The 22,402-nt window shown below is 39.2% G+C and overlaps 4 protein-coding genes across 7 annotated transcripts in view; 2 read left to right on the top strand and 2 right to left on the bottom strand.

Moving 5' to 3' along the window:
• Positions 1-3,319, bottom strand: part of BCAP29 (B cell receptor associated protein 29) — a 52,605-nt gene extending 49,286 nt beyond the window's left edge. The window contains exons 1-2 of one of the 2 annotated variants that reach the window (XM_045166396.1): positions 3,188-3,319; positions 2,629-2,735 (exon numbers count right to left, since the gene is read on the bottom strand). In XM_045166396.1, coding sequence (XP_045022331.1) covers positions 2,629-2,720 — 92 coding nt within the window. In that variant the 5' untranslated portion in view covers positions 2,721-2,735; positions 3,188-3,319. Of the gene's footprint in view, positions 1-2,628; positions 2,736-2,949; positions 3,081-3,187 lie in introns of those variants that run through there. The other variant, XM_045166397.1, reaches the window with a different exon arrangement.
• LOC123466112 (proline-rich protein 2-like) lies at positions 2,854-5,063 on the top strand. Its single transcript, XM_045166519.1, has 2 exons — positions 2,854-3,355; positions 5,003-5,063. The coding sequence occupies exons 1-2, from the start codon at positions 2,854-2,856 to the stop codon at positions 5,041-5,043; spliced, it is 543 nt and encodes a 180-aa protein (XP_045022454.1). The 3' UTR covers positions 5,044-5,063.
• A 700-nt stretch (positions 5,064-5,763) lies between these two features.
• On the bottom strand, positions 5,764-21,879 carry DUS4L (dihydrouridine synthase 4 like). Of its 2 annotated transcripts, XM_045166395.1 has the most exons (8): positions 21,740-21,879; positions 17,301-17,444; positions 16,097-16,233; positions 11,788-11,909; positions 9,420-9,537; positions 8,273-8,395; positions 7,050-7,276; positions 5,764-6,346 (listed from the first exon to the last, which is right to left on the bottom strand). In XM_045166395.1, the coding sequence occupies exons 3-8, from the start codon at positions 16,210-16,212 to the stop codon at positions 6,087-6,089; spliced, it is 966 nt and encodes a 321-aa protein (XP_045022330.1). In that variant the 5' UTR covers positions 16,213-16,233; positions 17,301-17,444; positions 21,740-21,879; the 3' UTR covers positions 5,764-6,086. The 2 variants fall into 2 exon arrangements, with proteins under 2 accessions (XP_045022330.1, XP_045022329.1); XM_045166394.1 differs by lacking the exon at positions 17,301-17,444.
• A 101-nt stretch (positions 21,880-21,980) lies between these two features.
• The window catches only part of COG5 (component of oligomeric golgi complex 5), a 285,394-nt gene continuing 284,972 nt past the window's right edge, over positions 21,981-22,402 (top strand). For both annotated transcript variants that reach the window (XM_044946598.2, XR_006552749.2), the window contains exon 1: positions 21,981-22,113. In XM_044946598.2, the coding sequence (XP_044802533.2) occupies positions 22,020-22,113 (94 nt within the window). In that variant the 5' untranslated portion in view covers positions 21,981-22,019. The remainder of the gene's footprint in view (positions 22,114-22,402) is intronic.

Below are 22,402 nucleotides of genomic sequence, written 5' to 3'. Positions count from 1 at the left end.
TCACATTTCAAGTAAATCAACAGTATAAAAGGGAACACAAAAGGAGACCCGCCTCCACCAGAGGGAACAATTAGCAGTTTATAAGGGTTGATTTAAGGAAAAGCTAACAACAGCTACTATATAGAGTCCATACTATACTTCCCTTCTAAGCACTTTTACATGGCTTAGCTCATTTAATTATCACAACCACCATACGAGGTGGATACTAGTATTACCTCCATTTTACAGACGAGGAAACCGGCCAGAGATGGTAAATAACTTGCCCAAAGTCATACAGTAGCATGCAGAGTTTTGATATAATCCCAGGCAGTCAAATCTGAATATGTGTCTTTCACTAGTGGGATATGTGAAAGTATGGGTTATTGCCAAAGTATGAAGCCTTTTCTTTGAAGAGTAAGGTGATTACACATGTTAAAGGATAAAAAGATGTGAACACACACAGTAAGGACATATTGTAAATGATCTGTGGACATACATATATACATATATACCATGTTTTTCTAGTGTATATTTGTCCAAGAGGATATATTTATATAATGTGTGTACATGTACTCAAATCTACCAAATAGCTACTTTATCAGGATAGAAAAAAATATATATTTGAAAGGAAGAAAAAGATCCATAATCTATAAACCATTTTGAGGGAGAAAAGATCAACGGACAAAAAAATTTTTTTTTGTGTGCAAATCCTAAAGTTTTATGTTAGATGTTTATAAATACCATCTTTCTTTCTCTTAAATATAGGATTCTACTCTTGCAAGTATTACCAAAAAGCTGAAAAGGGTCTTACTGAGGATTTGAAACAAAATCAATAGGATAAGAGACAAGGTGATGAAAGAGAAAGAGCACTTGACTGAAAGGCAGATTCTTGTCCTGAATCTGCAAAGCTCAACTAGATGACCTTAGGCCACCTTCTCATAGAATGAATAGGTTGAATAAAGTTCAAAAATCTCAAAGGCCCCTTCCTATATTATAATTCTATTTTTTCTTTCGTAAGCAGGAAAATAGTGATGGCACAGCTGACAGATAAAAATGGAAGTGAGTAGAAATCCAGGCAGGTAAGAAGAAAGTTAAAAGTTGTGGAAGATTACTGGATCCTGAAGATGAACCAACCTGTCCACAGGGCAGGAAGAGAAACACAGATACAGAAAACAGCCTTGTGGACACAAGGTCAGGGTTGGGGTGGGGTGTGGGGGGGTGAATTCGGAGATTGGCATTGACTTATATATTCACTGCCACTCATCAAGTAGCTAGCTAGTGGGAACATGCTAAAGCACAGGAAGCTCAGCTCAGTCCTCTGTGATGATTCAGATGGGTAAGAAAAGGGGGTGGGGTGGGAGAGAGGCCCAAGAGGGGAGGGAACATATGTATACATATAGGTGACTGACTTCACCCTACTGCAGAAACTACAATATTGTAAAGCAATTATACCCCAATTAAAAAAAAAGGGAAAAACTTTCATAAGTTTCTTCAAGTCAAGGAATCTTACTAAATTTCAGTGGGTTATCTGTAGGATCTCATTAATGAAAGATTTTCTTTTACATGAACAAATGTGTTGCAACATTTTTACACAAGAGTATTTCATCATTCACACTGCCAAGTCTGGATCTAAAACTGAACTCCTAAAAAGTAGATTACAATAGGGGTGGAGAGAGTTAAGGGTACAACTGAAATCCTACTGAAAGACCTTTGACGGTCTTTTGCTAAGAAACTAATGTTAAGGAATGGTTCTGATACTTTTGCATATTCAGCACTTTTTAATTTATACTCAATTCTGCATGGGGATAAAGTAGTAAAACTGCCATTAAATGAATACAAATGAATTATGTAAGACCAAAACTAAGAATCATTTATTGGCTTAAGTTTCCAAATTGTCTTTCCACAGACCCAGTGAAATATTTCTGCATCACGGTGTACTGTAAACATCATTTATCCATTTACTTTTATTTGGCTCACTATTCTAATTCACGACTGAGCGACTTCACTTTCACTTTTCACTTCCATGCACTGGAGAAGGAAATGGCAACCCACTCCAGTGTTCTTGCCTGGAGAATCCCAGGGACGGGGGAGCCCGGTGGGCTGCCATCTATCGGGTCGCACAGAGTCGGACACGACTGAAGCGACTTAGCAGCAGCAGCAGCAGCATTCTAATTCAGGGCAATAAAACAAAAGTAAAAGCTAACAAGACATGTAAAAAGGGTGACCATCACTTTACTACATCTATAATTAACAGAACCAAAAGGAAGGCGGACGAGGACCTTCTCCTTTTAGAAGGGAGGGGAAAAGTTATTTGTACGAATGTGTGTGCTCATTCAGTCGTGTCTGACTCTGTGCTTTCCCATGGACTGCAGCCCACCAGGCTCCTCTGTCCATGGAATTCTCCTGGCAAGAATACTGGAGTGGGTTGCCATGCCCTTCTCCAATTTGTACATATAATAAAAAGCTTTATGAAATGATACTTTAATATGGTCATTAGCTATTACTTAATTGGCGTGTGAGTTTATTTTTAAAGAGCGCCTTTTATAGAATCAGCACTGAAATTCTTTTAAGAAAACTTTTTCCGTAACACACTCAACCGTCTAAAGAGCTCATCATATATGTTGCTGTAACGATTTGGAGGGTTCCTACCTCTGAGGAGGAATAAAAGGTAGACAGAAGATTAAAATGAGTCCTATTTCAGCGTAAAGAAAAGTTGCAACTGCCGCCCATTGGAGTGTCATTGTTTTTCTTCACACCTAAATAGAGAAACATTTATTTCACTCAGTTGCCTTTCAAAGAAAATTCGGTTTAAGGAGAGGCCCTTGGGCCGCGAGGTTTCCGGCCTGGAGGTTTCCGGGTCCGACACTCCCCTAAATGGGAGGCGCCCGGCAGAGACCCGGGGTGGGGAGGGGAAAGGGGAGAGGAAGGAGCCGGTCGAGGGTGGGCCCAGAGGCCCGGGTCGGCACCTCCCTGGCGAGCCTTACGGAACCAGCCAGGCGGCACCGCGGTCCTGCCTTTCGGTCCAGGTTCACGGCGTCAGCAGCCCAACGCCACCCTCCGCTAACGCCCGAGCCCGGTCCCCACCCCCACCCCCGCTCCGCGAACGCGCCAAGGGAAGGGCCGGCCCCGCGGACCAACCGCGGCGATAGCAGCGCGACCCCGCGCCCCACGCCGCCTGGAGGCCCGCGGGGCTCCCGCCCAGCCTTACCCCGCCTGCGACCGCCTGGCTCCCCGCGCTGCTCCGCGGCCGCCGACGCGCGGGACGTCACACGCCGCGGCGGGGGGATGGGGAGCGTGCCCCACCCCCACCGCCACCCTCGCCGGACCCTTCCTGAGCTCCGGCCTCCGGTGCGGGGCCCGGCTGACACGCCAGGCGGTGCGAACACGATGATTAGCATTAATTGTTTTCTAATTGGGCGGTGGAGTTACGGGATGACGAAGACTCTTCGATCTGGTGCTTAGGGGCTCCCAAGGGCAACGTCTTCTGAGGAGCCAGTTTAACATTTCTAATAAAGTGTGGTTTGGGTGGAAGGCGTGGTTGTGGGGTCCGGCGAAAGAGAATGGCATCGGGGCGGGAGGGTTAGACAGGGTGCTGCCATTTTAGAGAACGTGGTTAAAACACTCCTTCCTGGTCTGTATTTTACTGTGGACAGTTTCGTTGGCCGGAACAAGCTAGAAGTTACATATTAGAAAGGCCAGGATCTGGTGATTGTGCCGCATTCTCTGAAAATGTAGGAGTAGGTAGCGTGCAACATTTTGTGTAAGGGTTTCCCCTTTTGTCCATGGGCTCGGAAGAGGAAATACACTTTAGGGATTGGGGACTAACTGGAAAGGAGAACAACGTGGGTATGGGTACACTTTTTCAATTACTCTTTTCCGGGTATTCAAATTACGTGAATACACTCAAATTATGAGTTTTTTCCCCCCTCGATATTAACAACATATTAGAAATGCACATCAAAGTATTCTGTAGAGGATTATTTTGGGAACATTAAATAAATGGTAAAAATAAGAGGTGGTTATTGAATATAAAAACACATTTAAGTCAGTGTTTTCTCTTTGTCACAAATATAGACAAGATAGGTTAACCATAAGGGACTTAGAAAAAAAAAATGAAGCGCGTTTAGAACTCCTTGCCCTTTACACTGGCTCCTTGGAAACGCTGTGCATCTTACTCTAATTAGGCCATTGTCCTCACAACACATGTAATTCACCTCAGAGTTAATTAACAAATTTAAAAATGACTACGTTTTGACTATAACTCCCTGTGTGCTAATATGGTACTCATATTTAATGAAAAGCAGTTATCTTTAAAAATCCATTAACTGAAAAATGAAAATATTACAACAGGGTGCTTATGTTAAAATTGACTTATCTCATATTCCCAAATTCGTGAATCAACCAGTTCTAGATAACTGCTTATAAGTTTTTATGTTGGTCATATAGATCACTATCTTAATTACAGAACTGTTTTTAACAAATCGAGGTAATTCTTGCAGTGGCACCTTCACTGCCAACAAAATTCCACTAGCAGTATCTCCAAACCATGGAACTTTAAAAAAATTTTTCAATTTTTTGGCTGTGCCATGCCACTCAGCTTGTGACAATCTTAGTTCCCTGACCAGGAGACTGAACCAGCACACCTGATAGTGAAAGCCGGGAAAACTAACCACTGTACTGCTAGGGTATTCCCTAAGCCATGGAACTCTAAAGTTAAAATTATCCTCAACTGCTGGGAGGCATAAAAATAACATTACTAAAAACGTTATGAAAGTTAGGTTTTTAAATAAAACCTAGTTACTCTTCTCCAGGAAATAATATTTCAAGTACACAGTTTTCTTTTGGTATCTGTGGGGCATTGGTTCTAGGACTCTTTCAGGTACCAAAATTTGTGGATGCTCAAGTCCCATATATTAAACATTTTAGCACCAAGGGCCAACTGTGTAATTATCTCAAGACTATTGACCAAATTTTTATATTTAAGATGTAGGAGATAGAAATTAATAGTATCATTTATATACAGGACTGATGCTGAAGCTGAAACTCCAATATTTTGCTACCTGATGTGAAGAACTGACTCACTGGAAAAGACCCTGATGCTGGGAAAGATTGAAGGCGACAGAAGGGGACGGCAGAGGATGAGATGGTTGGATGGCATCACTGACGTGATGGTCATGAGTTTGAGTAGGCTTTGGGAGTTGGTGATGGACAGGGAAGCCTGGCGTGCTGAAGTCTATGGGTAGCAAAGAGTCAAACCCAACTGAGCAACTGAACTGAACTGATATTTACCAAGCTCTCAATCTTCTAAGAATTTAGAAGGCTTGAAATGTAACAAATATGATGTCATTTAAAGAATTTCACAGAATCTTAGCTTTTTTTAACAAAGATTTTTTATTTTTGATGTAGATCATTTGGAGTTTTAATGGCTGCGAGGCATTAAAGGTTGAGATCTTGGCTCCCAACCAGGAGTTGAACCTGCACCTCCACGCACTGGAAGGAGGAATTAACTACTGGATCGCCAGGGAAGTCTCCCTTAGTTTAAATTACAGAAAACGTCACATCTAATTAATTTGTTACATACAATTTAAAACAAATACCTTAAGGTATGTAATTCATGAATTAGGAAGGAGCAGTTTAATTTTCCAACCTAAACTTTGAATTTAAGCCCTAAAAATTTTTTTCCTTTTCATTTCATATAGATGTTGGCATTTGCTGTCTTACTTTTCTGCACTGATTTTCATTTAAAACACTTCATGTTAACGAACGGATACCACATGAGCCATATTTTTAGTATTAAAATAAAAGTTTTATTTATTTAAAATTGTTAAAAACGTGATTTCTTTAGGAAAAAAATTCTCACATTTTAATTCATAATAGAATTCAGAGCAAGGTCTGTCAATGTTTGAAACACCTAGGATCTTTTTTAAAATTAAAATTTGGGTCTATCCTAGAGATCTACTGAACCAGAATCTCTGAGGATGTGGTCCAGGAGTGATTTTTAAAAATTCTGTCAGGGCATTGTTTTTACACTAATATTTTAGAGTCACTGATTCAAAGTAAAAACCAAGATGTAACCTTCCATGGTTTCATTGAAGAAAGAAAATAATTCAGCAAGTCCGGTCAATCCCATAATGGTCTGTAAGATAATCTAAGACTGCTGATGTGCTTGACAAAGCATTAAATATTCTTTTTTCCTGCCTTGAAGTTATCTTTTCCATCATATACATTAAATGTTGATGGAAACACATATAGGGAGTTCCAAGTTCAAGAGCAATGTCAACCCAGTCCCAGATGCATTTCAGTGGGGTTTCCTCATATCCAGCAAACATGGCCGGGTTTGCTAAGAGTCCTCTTGCAACCATCACACCTACAAATTAAAGCATATTTCATTTGTCCACACATTAAGAACTCATGGTTATGGGGTCAAACTCAATGAAACAAACTGAAAATATTAAAAAATAATTTATTATAAAATTTTATAATGCCCTTAGTCTCATTCTTATTAAACAATTCATTTTTATACTTTTTATAAACCAATGAAGTGTAAATACAACTTGTAAGACTTTCTTTTTTAATGTTTTAAATACTTCAACATTAAAAATTAGTTTGGGGTTTTTTTTTAAGGGTAAACCTGGATTGTTATAAATTGGATTTGCTTGAAGTTAAGTTTATTTGCATTCTCTCATCTAGCAATAGGTATCACAGGGTTTGATATGCCAAAGTTGAGGCGGATAATGAAACTGCATAGCAGTCTGGGGTTTCTTTGGCTCCTATAGCCACTCTTCCATTCACAAATTCTCATTTCTATTCTGTAGGCTCTACTGGTCACTCAGTGGATGAGATGGTGGCAGAGAAGTAACTGACCTAATTCACTCCAATTAAAATAATCTGTTGTTCCTAAGTCAAAGGATTAACATTTTAGTAAACTGCTTAGCTTAAATTGGTACAACAGGAAAATATGGCTTCATTTGAAAGAAAAATAATGAAAACCACATTAACATTACTCTCCCACCCCCATTTTTAAATTTTTCTAATTAAAAAACAAAAAAGTCAAAGGACTTATTTCTTACCATCTGTCCCAGTAATATGCCACACATTTTCTGCTTCTTTTAAGCTTCTGATGTCTCCGTTAGCAACTATAGGTATAGACACACTTTCCTTAATTATTTTAATGGCCTCATAGTGAACTGGCTGATGTCTTTCCTCAACAGTTCTTCCATGGACTGTAATCCAGGAAACTCCTGTTGCTTCAGCCTTTCGACAGAGATCTACAGTTCTTGTAAGGTCATCATGGATCCTATAATTTCAAAATCATATCTATCTTTTTACAGCACACACATCTTAATGATATCAATAAACTAAACAGAACATTATTTCATCTACTATATTATTTAGTTTAGCTATGCTGTTCATATTATCACCACATACCACTATTAGTCAAGTTTTGTTCAGGTATCAGTTCCCATTCAAGATCTTGAATTTAGCTATTTCACTATTGGCAATAACAGGATGACAAAGAATTGTTACCTAGTGTGGCTCTTTTTTGGCTTTGATAACTGCAAGATTCATCAAAGTACTATCACAGATGCATTGAAAGTTGCTATTGTAATATTTGCTGTGCATGCTCCAATCCACAAGTGGGAGAATTATAATTTATCAAAATATGTTTTTAACCTGTCACCAAAAAACTATTTTTCATTTTTGATGTGAAATTTTAGTGCAAATATTATTCCTATTTTCCACTCTTGGTATCAGAAATGTTTCTTAGCATTAGTTATTTCAATAGTACGTGGAAAGAGTTGTTTTTTGGGGGAGTGAGTTTTTTAATAATAAAGGGACATTTTAATTTTTGTTAAATATGAAGAAATTGTTTTGAATTATAAATAAAAATTATGGTATCTATTAATTCACTAAGCATCTTTGTTTCAACACTTTCATATTCTAGATGCCTATGTGGGGCTTCCCAGGTGGCTCAGTGGCTAAAGAATCCACCTGGCAATGCAGGAGACATAGGAGACATAGGTTCGATCACTAAGTCGGGAAGATCCCCTGAAGGAGGGCATGGAAATCCACTTCAGTATTCTTGCCTGGAGAATCCCATGGAGGAGGAGACTGGTGGGCAACAGTCCATGAGGTCACAAAGAGGCATACATGACTGAAGCAACTGAGCATGCACGCAGATGCCTGCATACTAAAAGGAGACATCTCCACATCTCCAGACAAAAGGAATATTCTTTTATTTCCTGAGTAATGGACGGACTATCATACCAAGAGATTAAAATATTACCTTTACCTTATTTTAATAGATACTGAAAATCTGGGGTTTTCCACTTGATTTCTTACTTGTTTCACCATGTCTCGAACAAGCTCTGGCTTGTTTATTAAGCAAGCTCCATAACCTTCTGCCAGTGCCCACCTTCATAAAGTAAACATAACAACAAATAAATGGTAAACAACTGGAAGAGAAGATGCAATTCTAAAAGCACAGTAAGTGCATTTATCTATTTCTCTACCTAGCAATCTGGAATGGAACCATAATTTTTAAAATTCATAGATCCAACATTTCTAAGTGTATCAAGATTAGGAAAATATGTTCCCAGATCAAGAAGTATTTAGGGGAAATGGTTTTCACTGGCAAGTGAGAAAATTAAAGTTCATTCAACCAAAACAGATTTAAGTATTTGTAATTAATTGTAATTACTTCAGATTTTTTCAACTCCAAATGTGATGTTTATTATACATAACAAGAAGTTTTATTAATCTTAAGAGTAGATATTTTTGGCTTACAGCATTCCAACACCACTAAACAGCTTACTGAACTCTACTAATGAGTATACAAACATGTCTAATCTGATTTGGATTATGCTATATGTAAAACCTTGACTCCATTCTTTGAACATATTTTGAATTATTGACAGATAATCTAGTATTGTGCCAAGAGGTAAGGCTATTATCATCAAATTAAGCACATTCTATCAACACCCAGTTACTCAGACTCAACCAAGTAACTGTAGTATAAGAAGAAAAGGTAATTTTAAGAAGGTATTCTTATAACTGAATCATAGAATCACGTATCATAGAATCACAGTGCTTGGAGCAAGGTGTAGTAAAAATACATTTTAGGGGTTATTATAAACATCAGAGTCTCACATAACTACTTATGGATGAGGTTCAAGGCAGATCCACACATAAAAAAATTCTAGTGGTGAGGTGAGACAAAAACTTGTCAAGGGTCTATACACTGTTGCAGCCGTAAGAAAATATCTTTGCATGTGTGTTTCTAAATAATATTTCCTTAGTTTTTCTTGCTTCTTAGAGCCCAAGTTCTTTATGTCTATCTTCCTTACTTTTCAGTTGTTGGAATACCAGAATGATAGTTTACCATGTTCACTAGTTTTTCCTAATCTTTTGAAAATTCTTCCAACTTCTTTGAGCTTTACCTCTGAGGGCAACCACAGTTAATGTCTATTCCATTCGCATAAGGACAGACTATACGAGCAGCATCAGATAAAAGTCTTGCATCATTAGCAGCAAACTGAACAATCAATGGGCAATCACCTGATAAAATGAATAGCTCAACATTAAAATTCACAGAAACACACACACACATGAGAAAACAAATTTTAATGTTTGTACAGTATAAAATTCTATTTTTAGACTAAGAAGCATGTGTTCAAACAATATAGCATTAAAATAACTTAAAATATTTTAAATTATTACATGCAATTTAGACTTGGTACAAATTCAAACAGTACAAAATTTGATAAAATAAGAAGTATAACACTTTTGCCAAACAGACTCCTTTCCTAAAGGTGAGATTATACTGCATTCTAAAACATTACGAAGACCTGTAAAATTTAAGCAAATGTGAACATTCTAAATACATTGCTATCCCTATGGTGTTTTCCCCTGATGTACCTGAGATCTATATGCAGACCTGTTTTCCTGTTTTTAGTGCATATTCCACTATGACGGTGAGCTACAGACTGTTTTTTATTTGAGACTCTTGCAAACAATGTTGCGATGAAGATACTCTTACATATGTATTTTTGTGAGTATATTCATGAAGTAAATTCCTAGGAGTATAACTGCTGGGCAGGTATTAACATTTTGAAAGATACTATAAAATTTTCTTAGAAGAGTTTACCGATACACATATACACCAATATGGATGACAGTTCTGGTTTCCTTACAACTTATCCTACACTGTATATGTAACAACATATTTTTTATTTATAGCCTGTCTCTCCATACTTTTTGCAGAGTTCTCTATGTGCAATTTTTTTTTTGGTTGCTCCCTTTTTATTATTTAAATTTAAAAATAAAACAATTAGCTCTGCTATCTATCATAAACATCAAAATATTCTATTTTCTCCAGTTTTTAGTTTGTCTTTGAGTATTATCTGTGCCCTTTTCTTATATATAACAGTCTACATTTTAATATAGCCAAATGTATCAGAGCTTTCCTAGGTTTTAAAGGACACATTTTCCTCATCTTTGGATGTTACAGATTTTGAATAGATGTATTTTGACGTTTCTAAAGGTTTTTTTTTTTTAAGATTACCTGTATGAGATTTACTGGGTATTTACCAAAATGCAGATTTCATGTTATGGCTCTAGTTCCACTGGCTCAGAATTTCTATGAAAATCTACTGATTTACAGGATTATCAGAGGATAGGAGAATAAGCTTTTTCCTGAGGATATAGGTGGGATTCTTTCTGCTTCATAACTCAAGAGAGTTATAAAATTTCAATTTAACAATCATTTATTGGTCAAATATATTTTCAATGCTGAGGATACAAATCCACAAGAAAAAAATTCCAACCTTCAAGAAGCCCATAGTCTAGTGGGAGAGACAGACACGAAAGGAGGAAATCACAGTACAGTATGATTAAGTACAACAAAAAGTCTGTGCTTAGGCAATGGACATGAATGGAGTGTGATTAGGAGAGTTCCTTGGTCACAACTTTAGAGCATTAAGAAGTATGAAGTGTCCTTTCCCAAAGAGACAGGGATAAGGGGACAGGCCTAACTAAGAAGGATACTCTAGGTGGAGCAGTGTGAGAGATTAGGGCATGTTCAGGGACTTAAAATAACTTAGTATTTTGAAGAAAAAAGTTGGTGGGCCCATGGAGAAAAACTGATGGAAGATAAAGCTGAAGAACATGTGTTCAGTGTTCTAGATCATGAAGAACTTTATATTATCTACACATGCTGGAGTTTTCCTCTTTAGGTCAGTGGCTCTCAATCTTTAGCAAGCTCAGAAGCACCTGAAGAGCTTTTAAAAACACAGATTGCTTGTGACATACCCAGAGTTTCTGATTAAGCAGGCTTGGAGTGGAGTCTAGAATTTCCATTTCTAATGAGTTTTCAGATAATGCTGATGCTAAGTGGTCTGGGAAATTACTTTGAGAACCACTGCTTTAGGTGATGAGAGGTCTAAGGAAGATTTTGAGTTAGGGAAAAGAAGTGATCAAATTTAAGTTCTAGAGAGCTCACTTGGAGCTGTCTGCAGGACAGTTTGGGATGGGATAAGGCTGGCGGCAGTGAGATAGGAATCTGCCAGGTGAGAGAATGGGGCCCTGAATGGAGGCTGACTTACACTTTGATAAATTATTCATAGTTTACAAGGCACTGAGGAAAAACACATTGTAAAAAACTTATTAAACATTTATAGAAAACCGAAAGATCTTAAAATAAGCTCTCCGAATTCTGTTGTCTGATTAGACAAGAGTGTTTTGAGTTTTTTTTGTTGTTGTTTTGTTTTTTAAGTTTTACAAAGACAGCAAACTCTGGCTTTCACATACCTTGATTTGTGGTAAATTCACTGTCTCTGGCTTTTGCAGATCTGACAAAATCAGCAGCAACTATCATTGGTGTATAGCACAGATCGCAATCGTATTTTCTGACTAGTGTTCTGAAAGACAACCTGTGAGCATATAAAACTTTAATTAGGCATTCAGAAAGCATGATAATCCTACGTTCTTCAGAGTTTAGTTATTCATTAAATATTTATTAAAGTTCTGCTACGGAAAGATGCAGTAGATGTACTCTTCCTATTCCTCCTGCTTAGTGTAACTAAAAACTCTGGATAGTATATACAAAACAAACATAAGCAAACTCTGAAAGGGGGAGAGAAGAGAGCAGACAGGCTAGTGACCTTGAGCAGGACCTAAGGAATGACAATGGTGAGTTCTCCGAGTTTTGTTTTTCCCTCAAATATCCTAGGTTTGAAACTGAAGAAGCTGGCAACCTGGAAACAGCAATGGATGCAGACAAAAACAGCCCCAGCAAAAGCCTGCTAATTTTACCCCAAGGACCAAGAAGGGGGCAGCCTCGCAAGCCTTTAAATAATAATGACTCTACTTTAGCCCAACACCAGAGAAAAATCTGTGGCCTGCACCTCCACAAGCAAAGCTCGAGTGGGGAGCCTCGACTTCTAGCCTTCCAAAGCTGTCACAATGTTCTCTAACACCCCTCCACGGTGGTGTTAGAGAATGCCAGGTAGGAAACTGGGACTTTAATCCTTGCTGGCCAGAAACAAGGAGGCTACCAGTGGAGACCAAGTGGGGAGCCTGGAATTCCACACCAACAGTGCAGCAGCAAGGCACCCTTCTTCCTCACCCCAGGAACAGTGTCAGAGAATGCCTAGTGAAGAGCCAGGCCTTTCATCATTGCTCAGCAGTTACCAGGCCACCCCCTGCATGGGGAGCTGGAACTCTCAGCCCTGCTCAGCGGTAATGAGGAGCCTTATGCCCCTGGGGTGTCAAAGGAGACCAAGTGGAAAACCTAGACTTCTGTCTCTACCTGAGAGTAATGAGGTGGTGCTTTCCCATCCTTCCCCTGCTGTGGTGGTATCAGAAAAAGCTAGTTAGAGCACAAGTTTCAATATTCAGAATCAAGCACTGTAATCCACCATATTAACAGGCTAGAGAAAAAAAAATCACATGACTGCATCAACTGATGCAGAAAAACCACTTGACAAAACAACATTCGGATTAAAAACTAAAACCTCCCAGAAAAACAGGAATAGAGGGAACTTTCTCAACCCTATGAGGAACATCCATAAAAAATTCTACACTTCATATTATACTTAAAGGTGAAAGAATACTTGCCCCCCAGATCAAGAACAAGGGAAAGATGTCTGCTCTCATCATTCTTATTCAGCACAGTGTTGGAACTTGAGGCAGTGCAATGAGGCATGAAAGTGAAATAAAAGGCATCAGATAGAAAGGAAGAAGTAAAACTATCACTATTTGCAAGTGACATAACTGTCTACTTAGATAATCCTAAGGAATTTATACGAGGAACCTCCTAGAAGCAATAAGTAAACACAGCAAATTCACAGAATGTAAGAATAAAACACAAAAAGCAATTTTACTTCTATATACCAGCAATGGACACATGAACACCAAAATTAAAAGTATAATAACTGAGTGTAAGCCTTACAAAATATGGACAGAATTTGTATGCTGAAAACTGTATAACACTTAACACTAATGAAGGAAATCAAAGAAGATCTAAATAAATGGAGAGATACTGTGTTCATAAGGAGACTCAACACAACAAGGAATTCAATTCTCCCCAAATTGATATGCATATTTAATACAATTCTTATGAAAATTCCACTAAGATTTTCTTTGTAGGTAGAGAAAAGATCATCCTAAAATTCACTTGGAAAGGCACTAAACAGCTAAAACAATTTTGAAAAAGAAAAGTGGGATTTATCAGATTACTTAATTTCAAGATTTATTACAATAAACTGTGGAAAATTCTGAAAGAGATGGGAATATCAGACCACCTGACCTGCCTCTTGAGAAACCTATATGCAGGTCAGGAAGCAACCGTTAGAACTGGACAAGGAACAACAGACTGGTTCCAAATAGGAAAAGGAGTATGTCAAGGCTGTATATGGCTTATTTAACTTATATGCAGAGTACATCATGAGAAATGCTGGGCTGGAGGAAGCACAAGCTGGAATCAAGATTGCCAGGAGAAATATCAATAACCTCAGATATGCAGATGACACCACTCTTACGGCAGAAAGTGAAGAGGAACTAAAGAGCCTCTTGATGAAAGTGAAGAGGAGAGTGAAAAAGTTGGCTTAAAGCTCAACATTCAGAAAACTAAGATCATGGCATCCGGTCCCATCACTTCATGGAAAATAGATGGGGAAACAGTGGCTGACTTTATTTTTGGGGCTCTAAAATCACTGCAGATGGTGACTGCAGCCATGAAATTAAAAGACGCTTACTCCTTGGAAGGAAAGTTATGACCAACCTACACAGCATATTAAAAAGCAGAGACATTACTTTGCCAACAAAGATCCATCTAGTCAAGGCTATGGTTTTTCCAGTAGTCATGTATGGATGTAAGAATTGGACTATAAAGAAAGCTGAGCACCAAAGAATTGATGCTTTTGAACTGTGGTGTTGGAGAAGACTCTTGAGAGTCCCTTGGACTGCAAGGAGATCCAATCAGTCCATCCTAAAGGAGATCCGTCCTGGGTGTTCATTGGAAGGACTGATGTTGAAGCTGAAATTCCAATACTTTGGCCACCTGATGTGAAGAGCTGACTCATTTGAAAAGACCCTGATGCTGGGAAAGATTGAGGGCAGGAGGAGAAGGGAACCACAGAGGATGAGATGGTTGGATGGCATCACCGACACAACGCACACGGCTTTGGGTGGACTCCAGGAGTTGGTGATGGACAGGGAGGCCTGGCGTGCTGCAGTTCATGGGGTCGCAAAGAGTTGGACACGACTGAGCAACTGGACTGAACTGAACTGAACTGACGGTAATCAAGACTGTGTGGTACTGGTAGAGGGACACATAGATCAGCAGACCAGAGAGTGCAGAAAAAGAACCATATAAACATGCTCAGCTGAGTTTTGATAAAGATGCAAAAGTAATTCAATAATGGAAAGACAGCCTTTTCAACAAATGCTGCTGGAACAGACAACTGTCAGCAAAAACAATAAACCAACCAAACTGAGCCTATGTTTCACACTTCCATAGAAATGAGGAATTATGAACTTAAATGTAAAACGTAAACTAGAAGATTTTAAGAAAAAAAGTAGGACACAATCTTTAATATCTAGAGCTACATAAAGATTTCTTATACTTGAAAACAAAAGTACAATCTGCAAAAGGAAATATTGATAAGATGGACTTCATCATTAAGTAAAAACTTCTGCTCTGCAAAAGACATGGTAAGAAAAGTATATGAAAAGACAAGCTACATGCCAGGATAACACATATGTAAGCCACCTATCGGACAAAAGATCTGTCTATAAAATATAAAGAGCTCTTAAAACTCAAGAGCAATCAAAACTGGGACAACAAAAAACCAAACAATCTTGATTAAAAAATGGGCAAAGGGTTTGAAGAGATTTCTCCCAAGAAGATACCCAAATGGCCAATGAGCACAGGAAAAGATGCTTAACATCACTAGAAAAACACAAATAAAAACCACAAGATAATTCACATTCATTAGGATGGCTATTAAAACAATAACAACAACCTCCCAAAACAGTAAGTGTTGATGAGAATGCTGAGAAACTGAAACTCTTGTGCACTGTTGAAACTCTTGCGCACTCAAACGGTGTAGCTACTATAGTAAACAGCAGGGCAATTCCTCAAAAATTAAAAACAGAATTGCCACATAATCTAGCAATTCCACTTCTGGGCAAATACCCCAAAGAACAAAAAGCAAGGTCTCAAAAAGATATTTATATATCCGTGTTCATAGAAGCATTATTCCTAAGAGTCAAAAGATGGAAGCAACTCAAGCTGGGCTGAATGAATGAATGGATAAATAAAATGTAATATATACACACAATGGAATATTATTCATTCTTAAAAAGGAAGAAAACACATGGGTGAACCTTGAGATATTATGCTCAGTGAAATAAGCCAGTCTTAAAAAGACAAATACTGTGACCACTTAGATCATACATATGCCAAGCAGGTAATAGCATCAGGACTCAAGCCTGTATCCTAGTCCCAAAGCTAGGCATTTGAAAATCCATGTGGTGGGGTGGTCTTACTTTTTAAAAAGTCAGAGCATAAAAAGGAAATCACACCTAAGTTCATTAACCATTTAACAACACTTACTTTGAATATCGCACCATTGGGGCGCAGACTTTTACCAGCTGCCCAGAATGAAACATTTCTATTGGATCTTTTCTTCTTTCTTGACATGTTGTAGTTTGTTTGTAGTCACTCTTCATAAAAACAGATTTATTTCAAATCTGAAAAAGACAATTAGTTTGCATAGAGGAAGCACTTTCACTTGAATCCCATCATTCTTAAAATTTCAATTGCCAAGAACATGATTTTTTCATTAGGTTTTGTAGGCTTAGGAATCTTGGTTTCTTTTCACAGTATTGAATAGGATACTACAGAATTCTGACTTTATTTATACGTCATGGATAGCTTTTAGCACACTGTGAAATTATAACGTTTATATTTTATATAAATTATTCTTGTTCAAGTCAAAAACTAACAGTTTTGAATTTTATACTTAATTGACTATAGTAACAGTTTCTGCTCAGATTAATAAGTGCTCAGGATGTAGAAAACTAAAAGATGTTTTCCTAGAATACATGTTATTATTTTCCATGTTATTTTAGTTTTTCCATTTTACTTCGTTTGGCATTGATTTAACCAAGAAATTTGATTGAATTAATTCATATATAGTACTAAGTACGTCTGGCACTTTGAAATACCCTTTTTTATCCAGAAAAGTTAAATGGTAGTAATGGAACAGCTTAAGTACTGAGTATTTTAAAAGACATACTGGTATGTTAATGTTTATTCTTATTCTCAAATTCCATTCTTTTTATTTGAATCAGAAGGCAAACAAACTTTTAATTATATTTTTAAACATTTAAATGTTTTGTGAACATTGTTTCATGAAAATCTCAATTGTAATCACATAGCTGCATAGTAAATCACTATTATACCCAGAGGGACAAGTGATTAAATTAGGTAATTCCTAAGTGTTTTACAGTTGCCGTACTGTGCTTATCATTTCATAGTGTTGGCTGCTTACTAATTCCAATTCTGGCCTTAGTAATTTAAAAACAAATACTGGCCAACTTTAGAAAAGTCTAATTGCTCACCATGAAATTTTTTGGTTGGCTAAATCTGAAAGTATTGATATAACCTAAATATAAACTAATAATTTAATTTCCTTAGGTAGAATGTACAGGTGGAATAAGATAAACTAGTTTTACTGATCACTGTTTATCAGTTTATCACCATTTATCATCTAAACAATAAACATTTAGAGGTGGGTGTGTCAACTAAGTGGTACCTTTAATTAAACCTTGAGCTCATCTTCATCGGCTCATAGTCCCTGTATTCTTAATTCCCCATCCTGAGGACCCCAACAATCTTCTTGGAATCCCAGTTGATCTTATTTTTTTCCATTCAACAAAGATTAATTTCCTGCTATATGCTGAGAACACAGATGAAAATATTTTTGGTATCTTTAAAAATGTATTAAACAAACTTACACAATAAGGCTAATACACACACTCAGACACAATTTCAGTGTTGTAGAAATAACTGCCAAGAGGAGTCAGTGAAGTTGGGGAAGTGTCCAGTTACAGAGAACAGTACAAAGAATGCCATAGCAGCATGAAAATGCTTGATGTTTTCAGTGAACCATGAATAGTTCAGCGCTGCTTGAGCTGTAACTAGACAGGATGTGAGAGTGCCTACAAGTTAATGGGCTTTATACACCAGGTTAAGACTTTTTAGATTTATACTCTAGGGCCTTGGTTCTCAGACACTTTTCTTGCTCTGTGGGTAATTTTTACATGTGCACCCAACATGTTAACGTGTGCATGTGACATACTTCCATGGGCATGTATTCTTGTGTAAGTTGTTTGTCTCTCCTTGTACACTAGTTATAATTGAAAAGAATTTAGCAGGGAAATGAAGCATGATCAGATTTCTGACTTGGAAAGATTTCACTGGAGGGGTTAGGGGTGTTGATAAAATACTAGTAAGGAGGCTACTGTAGTAGACCAAGCCATGTGTAATGAGTATCTGATCTGGGAGTCTAGGAGTGAGGAAAGAGGAAAGAGAATGCATTTAGGAGCTATTTAGGAATAAAAATAAACTAGCAAGACATTTAAGGGTTGGAAATCACCTGATGACAGCACGAGTTATATGTGCTGAGAGAGAATATTAGGATGATGTCAACATTTTTGGATTTAGAGCCTGGTGGATGGCAATTCCAATCAATGAGACAGAGAACCAGAAGGAAGAACAGACAGGCTTTGGCAGGGAAACATGAGTCAATGCTTGGGCACATCAAAGAGGTACTCAGCTGATTTGCAGGTGGTGATGCCTCATATGGGTTATATACATATGGTTCTTAAGAAAAAGCTAGAGATAAAGATTGAGAGTCTTTAATCTCTAGGTTAAACCAGAGATCAAATTGTCAACATCCATTCGATCATTGAAAAAGAAAGTTCCAGAAAAACATCTACTTCTGCTTTATTGACTATGCCAAAGCCTTTGACTGTGTGGACCACAATAAACTGTGGAAAATTCTTTAAGAGATGGGAAAACCAGACCACCTTACCTGCCTCCTGAGAAATACATATGCAGGTCAAGAAGCAACAGTTGGAACTGAACACGGAACAACAGACTGGTTCCAAATTGGGAAAGGAGTCCGTCGAGGCTGTATATTGTCACCCTGCTTATTTAACTTACATGCAGAGTACATCATGTGAAATGGTGGGCTGGATGAAGCACAAGCTGGAATCAAGATTGCCAGGAGAAATATCAATAACCTCGATATGCAGATGACAGCACCCTAATGGCAGAAAGTGAAGAACTAAAAAGCCTCTTGATGAAGGTGAAAGAAGAGAGTGAAAAAGTTGGCTTAAAACTCAACATTCAGAAAACGAAGATCACAGCATCCAGTCCCATCACTTCATGGCAAATAGATGGGGAAATAATGGAAACGGTGAGAGACTTTATTTTCTTGGGCTCCAAAATCACTGCAGGTGGTGACTGCAACCATGAAATTAAAGACGTTTGCCCCTTGGAAGAAAAGATATGACCAACTTAGACAGCATATTAAAAAGCAGACATTACTTTGCCAAAAAAGCTATGGTTTTTCCCATAGTCATGTATGGATGTGCGAGTTGGAGTATAAAGAAAGCCAAGTGCCGATGAATGGATGCTTTTGAACTGTGGTGTTGAAGACTCTTGGACTGCAAGGAGATCCAACCAGTCCATGTGAAAGGACATCAGTCCTGAATATTCATTGGAAGGACTGATGCTGAAGCTGAAACTCCAATACTTTGGCCACCTGATGTGAAGAACTGACTCTTTGAAAAAGACCCTGATGCTGGGAAAGATTGAAGGCAGGAGGAGAAGGGGACAACAGAGGATGAGATGGCTGGATGGCATCACCAACTTGATGGATATGAGTTTGAGTTGGTGATGGACAGGGAAGCCTGGAGTGCTGCAGTCCATGGGGTCTCAAAGTGTTGGACTGAGCGACTGAAGTGAACCTCTAGGTAATATGCTGAAACTAAAAACATGGACAAAGTACTTATGGGTACCATATTGTGTAGAAATCATTAAAAGCGCCAACATTTAAGTAAAAGGGAGAAAAAATTTGAATATAAAGGAGACAGCGAGATGAACTTTGGAGCTGGAATAAACCTGAAATGTGATATTCAGAAGCCAAGAGAGGGCTATATTATTACAAAGGAAGGAGGGGATGAGCATCTTAAACATCACAGAAGAGTGAGAATGAGGTAAAGACTAAAAAGGTAGTCCAATGGCAACTGGGTCACTGTGACGTTAGCAGGAATAATTTCATTCTTATTCACTCTTGTTCCCTTACATGGCACAAAGAAGGGTTTCCTTAATGTTTTTGCTGAATGAAGAAATCAGTAGTTCTCAATCTTGGTTGTACATTAGAATGAAGTAGGGAGATTTTAAGCAGGATGCCCAAATCATACCCCAGAGCAATTACATGTGAATATCTGGGCTTAGGATACAGGTATCAGTGGTTGTTAAAGCTTTCCAGGTAATTTTAATGTGCAGTCAAGCTTCGGAATAAATAAATCCACACCCTCCAAAGCATGTGATACTATTGTTTTGCTTAAATGGGTTTATATGTACCTCTTAGCTCCTTCAGGATAAGACAGAAATTGAGTCTAATGTTTTACACTCAAGCTGGTATATACGGGTAGATTCAAAATTCTTCATTGAATGAATGTTCTGCAACTTTTTGATGTAACAGCCAGGAAAGGAAAAATGATCCATAATTCAAAGACAATGCTTATTTAAAAATTATTAGTCAAATTTTGTGTATTATTGATAATGAAAACTAATGTGACTCTGGGCACATTGCCCTTGGCAATTTTTGAGACCTCCATTCAGAACAAACAATCCTATTCAACACCAGAATTGATATCAAATATATTAGGGAAGAACCTCTGTGACAAAGTTAAGGCTAAGCACAACGCAGTGAGCTGAGGCTTGTTTGCTTGAGTTCTTATGCGTATCTAATACATTTAGACTTATAAAATACCTCGAACAGCGTTTGGCACGGTAAAGTATTTCACATTCTCAAAAATCTGTTAGCAGAATCAAGAGAACCTGTAGCTCTGGCACTGGGAAAAATTGGTTCCCTGTGTACATACTTAATGTACACAAAAGAAAACGTATTATTATTATTTTTTTTTACAAAGAAATGCTTAACCTTCTTGCACACGTGTGGCTGACCTGTTAACTTACTATTAATTTATTGAGGGAGAAGTAGAGGTGAACAGTGCCGATGTAATGGGAACTAACTTGATCTTACAGCTCAAAAAATGGAAAATTCATCAATTTGTAATAAGGAGAAGACTGGTGTCGCTCACGACACGTGGCTGAAGCTAAGCAAAAGAAAAACCCTAAGGATACTGTCTCATGGAAGAGTAGGTAGAGAATGAGTCCCACATATTTCTGTTTCAGTTGTCTTGCTACTGCTGCTGCTAAGTCACTTCAGTCGTGTCCAACTCTGTGCGACCCCAGAGACGGCAGCCCACCAGGCTCCCCCGTCCCTGGCAAGAACACTGGAGTGGGTTGACATTTCCTTCTCCAACGCATGAAGTTTAAAGTGAAAGTGAAGTCGCTCAGTCGTATCCGACTCTTAGCGACCCCATGGACTGCAGCCTACCAGCCTCCTCCATCAATGGGATTTTCCAGGCAAGAGTACTGGAGTGGGGTGCCATTGCCTTCTCCTCAGTTGTCCTACTTCACCGATTTTCGGCTCTTCCTAATTCTCCCCAGTATTCATTCGTGGCAACTTTCCTCGCCAAGCTTTCTCCACCTGCCTTTACTCCAAGAATGCGAATCAAGGCATGTGGCAGATACAGGTGATGTGAAAGTCGCTCAGTCGTGTCCGACTCTTTGCGACAGCATCGACTTGTACAGCCCATGGGATTCTCCCGGCCAGAATACTGGAGTGGGTAACCTTTTCCTTCTCCAGGGGATCTTCCGAACCCAGTGATCGAACCCATGTCTCCCTCATTGCAGGAGGATTCTTTACCAGCTGAGCCACAAGGGAAGCAGATACAGGTAGGTAGCTATTAACACCCGCCAGCTGTACTTGAGGCGTGCAAACGAAGTTCCCAGAAGCCTCCGCTCTCTTGCCTCCATCAAGAGGCCTCTGTTCTTAGGTTAATTAAATACTTGCTTCAGCGGGAAACGACGCGGCCACGTTTTGGCGCTCACCTTCTCCGCCCGGAAAACGCTGCTAGCACCAGGGGTGCGGCAGGACACGGAGGAAAGCGCCGGTTCCGCGACCTCGGCTTCCTCAACGCGTTGGGCCCTCAGTGCCCACCAGATCCGGGACCCACGCCGCTCACACGCAGGTTCGGTCCAGCACAATAAAGCGGATCCTCTTAGTCGGCTCGGAGCCTCGGACTGGGCAGAGCGAGCGGCGCCCAAATTCTGCGTCATCATCTGGGCGGGGCGCGCCGCTGCTGACGGCATCACTCCCGCACCAGCCAACATGGAAGGTGGTGACGGCGGCGTCTCTATGGCTGGCCGTGGGGCTCCGGGTTCTGGAGCTGCTGCAGCCACTGTCCGGGAGCTCCTGCAGGACGGTAAGGGGGGCCGGGCTGTGGTCAGGCCATGGGGCTTGGGAGCTGTCTGCTCCGCACCTGGGCCTGGGTGGTGGATTCAACCCGTCGCTTTGCAGAAAGTTTTCCGTTCTCGACCTGACCACTCCCCTCAGCCCGGCCCACTGGCATCTGGGTGCCGGCCTTGTCAACGTGTTTGCCAAGGGACTTGCTGACCCGTTTCTTTCCGGTTGCCCTGGGGACACCTGGTTTCTGGAGGCTCCTCATATTCAGCTCTACCCTCCACGCTCCTGGGGCTTCGCTGATGTCCCGA

Source organism: Bubalus bubalis, chromosome 8, assembly GCF_019923935.1.
Source record: "Bubalus bubalis isolate 160015118507 breed Murrah chromosome 8, NDDB_SH_1, whole genome shotgun sequence".
In the NCBI taxonomy this organism is placed as follows: domain Eukaryota; kingdom Metazoa; phylum Chordata; class Mammalia; order Artiodactyla; family Bovidae; genus Bubalus; species Bubalus bubalis.
The sequence above is the reverse complement of the archived record's forward strand: the minus strand, read 5'-3'. Positions and strand labels throughout refer to the sequence as shown.